Raw genomic sequence first — 8,398 nt, forward strand, 5'->3', positions numbered from 1 at the left:
TATTTTTCTCTTCACACGTGGAAATGCAAAATACTATGCCAACCAGTTAGCGTCGTTATGACTATTTACGCGGCACTGTCCTTGGTTGGCGTACTATTTTTTGTAAAAATTCAATGCTGCAATAAAATAATAAAGTTACTCATAATCGTTGCTTCTTTAGTCTTTGCTCTCATATGTTTTTTAATTGTTTGAGCTCGCCAAGCAACTCCAAGAGGTCATTATAGTGGGCCCAATCTATGTCGTGAAACAAATCGTGGGAATATACTAAGTTTTTTCTCAATTATAAATAGAGGGCTACAAATCTCATCACTGCAAGAAGTCCAAATATCCAAACCTTTGGAAAAGAAAACCATTCAGTCTGAGCAGCAATATACTCCAACTTAGCATCCAAATCTCTTGAAAATTAATATGGAACATAAAGGATTGAGCACCAACATGAGGAGAATCCTCCTGCTGATTAATTGTCTTATACTCGCTGTTGGTATCTGTGGTGGCCCTCTAATGATGCGTCTATATTATGTCGAGGGAGGTTCAAGAGTATGGTTCAGCAGTTGGTTACAAACTGCTGGATGGCCACTCACTCTTATACCTCTTGCCATCCTATACTTTTATCGTCGAAAAACTGAAGGTTCTGATGCCAAGTTTTACTTTATAACACCCCGAATTTTCATTGCATCGTTCGTCATTGGCGTTGTAACTGGCCTTGATGATTTTCTTTATTCGTGGGGCGGGTCAAAACTCCCTGTGTCAACCTCTTCACTTCTTCTTGCTGCTCAACTTGCCTTCACAGGAGTAGGTGCTTTCTTCATAGTAAAGTTGAAGTTCACACCCTACTCCATCAATGCAGTGATTTTGTTGACAGTTGGTGCTGTTTTATTGGGTATTCGATCTAATGGTGATCGACCAGAAGGTGTGACAAGTAAAGCCTATATTCTTGGTTTTATGATGACACTTCTGGCGGCAGCTTTGTATGGAGTCATTTTGCCTTGTATTGAGTTGATTTACTTGAAGGCAAAACAAGCTATTACTGCTACGTTGGTGTTGGAGATTCAGATGATCATGTGTCTTGCTGCTACTATTTTTTGCACCGTAGGAATGATCGTCAATAACGATTTTCAGGTACTTTTTTTCCCCAATAACTCATTGGTACACATGCATCTTACTCTCCATTGCGTTTTTTGTTATACCGTTCTTTTGTGGGTTTAACTTCTATGCAACATTAATATAAAAAAATTTACACTGTCAAGTCATTTTACAAGATAATTATCGTTGAATATTATGATACATTAGTTTGATCACCTGATAAGAAGAACTTTATAGTGTAACGGTAAATAATTTAAAACTTTTTTTTTTCTGTTGGTCCATCTCAAATAAAAGACATATTTATGCATTTAAAAGTATTTAACAATAAACTTTTCATTTTAGCATAAATAAGAAGCTTTTTATAAGCATACAATGTTATGCAAGTTCAAAATTACAAGTTTAAAAAGTCTTAAAGACACATAAATATTATATAACACGTTTAAGACCCTAGTTTCATAAATTTATTTTTTATTTTAAATCTTTTATGAAGGCAAATTACTTCACATAACTTGAAAAAGAGAGAATCATCTCTCTGTGTAGGTGATGTATTGGCGTTTACCAACGATCAGTAATCCATCTTTTAGGATTTCTTATATTCGTTTGAAACTTCTTTCGTTTTTGGTTTTTCTTGTTCTTTTTTCGTCTATTTCTTCTTATTTCAATACAATAATTTTTTTATATTAAATTTGGATATGTCAAAAATATATGAAAACTAGGTAGTACTGGATTCAATTTTGTTTTTAGCTATAGACAATCTCTTTAAAGAGCAAGGATTAATATATTGATCAAATTTGCAGGCAATATCAAGGGAGGCAAAACAATTTAACCTCGGAGAAGCTAGATATTATACAGTGATAGTATGGACTGCCATTATTTGGCAATGCTTCTTTGTGGGTGTAATTGGAGTCATTTACTGCTCTTCTTCTTTGATGTCCGGGGTTATGATCGCAGTTTTACTTCCTGTTACTGAGGTATTAGCTGTAGTTTTTTATAGGGAAAATTTTTCAGGTGAAAAGGGCCTTGCTCTTTTTCTTTCTCTTTGGGGTTTCGTCTCATACTTCTACGGAGAGTTCAGACAAATAAAGAAGCAGAAGAATAAAAGTCCAGAAATCGAAACGACAACTATGCATACTGAGTCTGTTTGATTTATTGAGACTGTTTGATTTACTATAATGGCTATACAGATACAACAATTTTATTTTATTGTAGAAATAATATACGTCGTCTCCCTTTTATTGCTACTTTCATTATGTTTGTGAAAGGGTTTCTTTCTTTAAAATTTCTGATGTTCCTCTTAAATTTACAATACAACACTTGAAAGATTTGCAGTTGCCAATAATTACTCATTTTTCATGACTAATTCAATGTTACAATTTATAACACCATAGTTAAATACTAACTAAAGAACAAGAGTTTCATGGATATTGCTTAACTAATATTTTCGAAGGTACTGGACCGTAAGTTATCAACATTCATCTAGCAGTTGTGAAAAATAAGAACTACGAGTTGTAAATTGTGAACAAAATAAATCTTAAGAATTTCTTTTTTTCCTCGAAGTAAAGCCAAACATCCTGACTTTCAAATTAAATCAGTTGAAAAAAAAGGCTCTTCTAATTTTTGAAATGTTCAGCTAAACAAGTTACAAATGGACAAGACAGCTAACTAGATCATGACACCCTAAACCAAACATAATTTTACTTTAAATTTGGACCTAATTCGTAAAAGAAAATCAAGATCAAAAAATATTGCAACAATCGTAGTATTTTATTTCAAATATTTGAGTGTTACAATCTCTATGATTCCTCTGATTCTTCTTTTCGATGGTAAATAAATTCAAGGGCCTTTGAGCTTGATCTTGAATCTATATTTGTTGCCACGAACGATGATCTTGAATTCAACTAGCACGAACTTTGATTTGAACTCGTACTCCTTAAATCTTGATTTGTTCTTCGTTCTTGAGCTTGAACTTGGTTTCTTGAACTTGAACTTGATTGCTTGAAGCTTGAAACTTATAGAGAAATTTGCGGATTTCGATCCACGAGCTCTCTCTTGCTTCTTGTTATAGCTTCTAGTGTCTTTCCTGAGTTATGAAGACCCCTATTTATAGTTGTGGAAGGGAAGAGTTGTGATGAGAACAAACTCTTTCCGACCAATCAGATTATAGAGTGACAATGCCGCATTTGATTGGCCAAAATATGTCACTTGCACATGTGGGACAGTTTTATTGGTCATTTATTTTGACCTGGCATGCCTTGCCATTTTGACATGTGGCTGATCCTATTGGCTCTTTAGTTTGACTTCGCGTGCCATGTCATTGGACACGTGGCACCAAACTAGGCCTTTAGGAAGATGATATATTGGGCTCAATGAAGTGGGCTCGTCGTCTTTAGCCTAGTTAATTGGATTAGCCCAATGGATTAAGACTTATTTATTTAATCCATATATATTGGGTTTATATAATTAAGGGGGAAGTGTACGGTTAGCCACTAATAACACATGTATTTACTTTTAAGCCATTGTTTAAAATGTCTTTAGTGTTTAGCCACTGCTTTAATAAACTTTACCTGCCCGGACGAAAATACCCTTCTGCTCATAAAGTTCAGGACCAAGTGTCCTTAACTTTTGAACTTGTAACTCTAAGTTCAGGACTTCAGGACTACATGTCCTTAACTTTTGAACTTGGAACTCGAAGTTCAGGACCACCTGTCCTTAATTTCTGTGCTTGTAACTCTAAGTTAAGGACTACTTGTCCTTAACTTTTGAACTTCTAAGTCTAAGTTCAGGACCTATTGTCCTTAACTTTTGAGCTTGTTAGTCTAAGTTCGGGACCAAGTGTCCTTAACTTTTGAACTTGTAACTGTAAGTTCATGACCAAGTGTCCTTAACTTTTGAGCTTGTTAGTCTAAGTTCAGGACCTATTGTCCTTAACTTTTGGGCTTCTTAACCTAAGTTGAAGACCTATTGTCCTTAACTTTTGAGCTTGTTAGTCTAAGTTCAGGACCAAGTGTCCTTAACTTTTAAACTTGTTGAATTATACTAGGTTTATTGTTGACGTTGTTGTTGTTATTGGAATTAATCAATTGGTCATTTGACAGGTTTTTCAAAGAATGCCCTCATCCAGATGATAAGCAAGGGAAGAGTCGGGGAAAAGATTAGGGTTAGAACCTTTGCAAATTAAGTTTTGGTTCGAAAACAAGCGTACTCAAATGAAGGTAATTAGCTAGTCTTTTCTATTTTAGCATCAGTTTTCTAAACGCAAAATTAATAATAGCATTAAATGCCAACATTCAATGTAATAACTGTTAAAACACATTGTTTTCATTATTTTGCCCAGGCTCATCACGAACGCCATGAGAACACACAACTGAGGAACGAGAATGAGAAACTTCGTGCCGAGAATATACATGAAAGAGATAGAAGAAAGTGTAAACAATCTTTTCATATTAATTTTAATAGACTAGTGGTTACTATTACTAAGCATTAAAATTGCTGGATAAAAAGTAAATACCACTTTAAAAAGTGGTTACCCCACACAATTTTTATTATAATTAATCCAATTATATTAGCCCAGAATATTTATTTGGACCAATATATCTTGGATTTAAAATATAATCCAAATTAATTTATGAATTTAATTCCGTAAATTTTATACGCCTACAATATGTATCTATTCATTAATGTTGAAAGGAGAAATATATTCCAGTGAAGTGAGAATGTTATGGTTCAGAAATTTCTTATTAGAAAAGCCTTCAATTGTTGAGAATCTTGGGATATGAGTGATGAGTTTGTCTTGCATAAAAATTTCATAGATGATATGGCAATGCACGTCTATAAAGATTAGTTATATAAAAGGTGGGAAAAACACGATTACCAGACTGGAGAAAAGATTGCTTATAGTACAATGGCCCAACTAATAATGTGAATTTTAGGTGACTCTAAGAATGTTCAAGGAACTAAGACATATGTTTCTGTTCATAAAATCAAACAGAAATATTACTCCAGATGCAATTGTATAATGACCCGACCGGTCGTTCTATATATTGTAGCCATGTTCCCTTATTTATTTCTCTTTTATGTTCATTAGTGGTTTTGTGACTTCCCGGGGTGGTTAGTTTGGTTCTAGGAAGGTTTCGAAGTGACTTGGTCACTGTCACGTCCCAAAATATGCTAAAGGTCGTGATGGTGCCGGACACCAAGGCGACACTAAATAGTCAGTTGAATTCTCATTTTTAATATTTTTAAAATCATAAATTTCCTCCAATTTAACTAGTAAAATGTGAACTTTACAAAATAAATATTAATATTATCCACTTTCAATACTGAATATCCCCTAGTCATCCCAGAACCCAGTGTCTCGACTGCATGAGTATTTACTAGGAAATAAAATAAAATACTGTAACTGTCCTGGAATACAAATTTGGACAGAAAAGAATGATACAAGTACTCTTATGGAGACTCTGCTGGCTACAGATCGTCTCATAAGATGCAACTCACCTAAGTCCTCGTATCAACCACGTCGTTGCGCCCACAAGGCCACTAGACATACATGTGCATGTACAACAAAATGTACAACAAGTGTAGTATGAGTACAAAAACAACGCGTACCCAGTAAGTATCCTGCCTAACCTCGAAGAAGTAGTGACGGGAGGTCGACTTCGACACTTACTAAGGCCCACAATATGATAATATGGCATTTCAATTAAGCATGCTATACAACATTAAAACAAAGAATAAGAAATAACTGAACAAGTCCTCACCATATTTAACAACTTAAACCACTTCCTTCTTTTAAAACACATAACCACACAAACAATGAATTTATACCAATTATAAAAAACGGACTTCCAGTCTGTTATCACATACAAATACCACCGAGGACGTTCGGCCGGAACCAATATAAATGTCAATTGTGCACTGTCGAGGGTGGAACGACGTGAACCATAGATGCATCTATCACCCCGCTTGCGAATCATACATGCGACGTGGTCAAACATAAATATAAAGAATTACCCTGCTCGCGAATCATACATGCGATGTGGACAAATATAAATATAAAGAATTTCCCCGCTCGCGAATAATACAAACTACACGGTTACACATAGATTTCTTAAGTTATTATAGTATTCTTCCATTCTTTTCAAAATACGAGGTTCAAATGAAAACCTTTAAGATCAAAATTTTTATAACAATTTCAACTCCTTTCAAAACCATTTAGTAAGCAACTCAATCCCACTATTTCTCAAGGCAAACAATAACGCATAAATCGGTAACAATAGCAACAAGACATGTTGTAGGCTTAAAACTACCCGGACATAGGCATAGTTAGTAGCTACGTACGGACTCTCGTCACCTCGTGCGTACGTAGCCCCCACAAATAGAATAACGTAATAATTTAGTTCACCTATGGGGTTAATTCTCTCTTACAAGGTTAGAAAGGAGACTTACCTCGCTCCGAAGTTCCATAGCCGGCTTCCAAGCCTTTCAAACAACTCGATCGATGCCCAACGCTCCAAAACACACTTTCGCTTTATTAACAGTCATAGGCTTTTAATCCTCCTCTGACATCGTAACATTGAGCAAAATTCTCATACACCACCAACAAATTGATATCTACAATTACAATCTCAATTACAATCAAAATATGACTCAAAAATATTTATCAATATCCATTTATGGCTCACAAGTTGGTGACAAGCCTCCGGCTCAAATCGTCTAATAGGTTCACTTACTAGCACATTCAACTTCACTCTTATCATTTAATACCCATATGAAGTCATCAATGATACTGCATTAATTCTCCAACACCGCCAAATTACTATTCATCGTCTTCCTTAACCAACATTTCCAAAATATTCAATTTGGTGATTACATAGTTGAACACTTCCAACTAAGCTAGAAAATGATTCCATAGGTTCATTGCATCAATTAGTTTCATTTCTAAAAATACTATTTATCTCTCCTTCATTTTCTCAAGAACACTATTCATGCCATGAACTAGGGTTTATGAAATTAATTATTCAACCATAACAACTTGAAACAAATATTAGAATTACTCTCACCGACTCATAAGAAATGAGCTTAAAGCATTAGTATTACCTTCCCGAAGCTTTTCCTTAAAAATTCAATGTTTGGGAAATTTGGTGTTCATGAACAACTTGAAAGATTTCAAGGGGTTTCAAAGATTGAATGATGTTAATACTAGTGTTAATAGGATGTTATTAACTTAAAATATCCAAAAAAAAAAAAAACTCACCTTGTATTCTTAAGTAGTCCCCAAGGTCGAATCTACCATGAAAGAACCAATCTCTAGCTCAAGAAAATCCCAAAAAAGGACTGCTGCCCGTGACTGCCTTATATAGGCACAGGTGCTTCAGCGAGTTGTACCTTGCGCTGTGTAGGTCGTACATCGTATTACAAGTTTTCACCTGCTAGACACCTTTTACTAAAACATCCATAACTCCTTGTAGAAATACCCTAATGACGAACGGTTTGAAACTTTGGAAACTAGACTCGAAGATGTTTCATTTGATAGGTAGTCCACCATATAACCCCTTATAGATGTCATGATATAATCTTCAAAAGTCGGCTCCATGCATCAGAAATTTCTGGCGAAACTACTTTACCAACCTTTATTCAGTCGATCATAACTTTCTTTACAAATGTCTAAATGATGAATGGTTTAACTTTCTGGAAACTAAAATCAAAGGGATACAACTTTCTTGTTTTAATTATTTTCGGACTCCTTATAGATTTTGATATATAAGCTTCCAAAGTTAGCTTTGTGATTGCATCAGCTGTTGTCCAAAAACAGCTTTTGCAGCAGAAAATTCCAGCAGTTCCTTTGTCCAAAATCCATTCTGTTAACCTTCCGAAATCCACCCGAGGACCTCGGGACCTTAACCAATTATACCAACATGTCCCAAAATACAATATAAACTTAGTTGAGGCTTCAAACCACTTCAAACAACACCAAAATTACGAATCGCGCATCGAATCAATTATGAGTTTTCAAATCCTTAAACCTCTATATTTTGCGCAAAACGTATCAAATCAATCCAGAATGACTTCAAATTTTGCACTCATGTCATATTCGATATTACAGACCTACTCCCACTTATGGAATTGGAATCCGACCCCGATATCAAAAAGTCCACTTCCGGTCAAATTTCTCAAAAATCTTCAAATTTCTAACTTTTGCAAAATGACCCCAAAATGACCTACGGACCTCCAAATCCACTTCTGGTCGCGTTCCCAATACCAGAATCACCATACGGAGCTATTCCCAATCTCGAAATCCCGAACGGACATCGATAAC

General features: G+C 35.1%; 1 protein-coding gene across 1 annotated transcript; it reads left to right on the forward strand.

The window, feature by feature from the left end:
- Nucleotides 1-317: 317 nt before the first annotated feature.
- LOC109221255 (purine permease 3-like) lies at nucleotides 318-2,405 on the forward strand. Its single transcript, XM_019385715.1, has 2 exons — nucleotides 318-1,119; nucleotides 1,881-2,405. The coding sequence occupies exons 1-2, from the start codon at nucleotides 409-411 to the stop codon at nucleotides 2,226-2,228; spliced, it is 1,059 nt and encodes a 352-aa protein (XP_019241260.1). The 5' UTR covers nucleotides 318-408; the 3' UTR covers nucleotides 2,229-2,405.
- Nucleotides 2,406-8,398: the final 5,993 nt, after the last annotated feature.

This window comes from Nicotiana attenuata, unplaced genomic scaffold (assembly GCF_001879085.1).
Source record: "Nicotiana attenuata strain UT unplaced genomic scaffold, NIATTr2, whole genome shotgun sequence".
NCBI classification, from domain to species: domain Eukaryota; kingdom Viridiplantae; phylum Streptophyta; class Magnoliopsida; order Solanales; family Solanaceae; genus Nicotiana; species Nicotiana attenuata.

Coding starts and splice junctions, on each gene's coding strand:
- LOC109221255 (XM_019385715.1), top strand. CDS start 409: ATGGAACATAAAGGATTGAGCACCAACATGAGGAGAATCCTCCTGCTG. Junction 1,120..1,880: donor TCGTCAATAACGATTTTCAG/GTACTTTTTTTC, acceptor TCAAATTTGCAG/GCAATATCAAGGGAGGCAAA.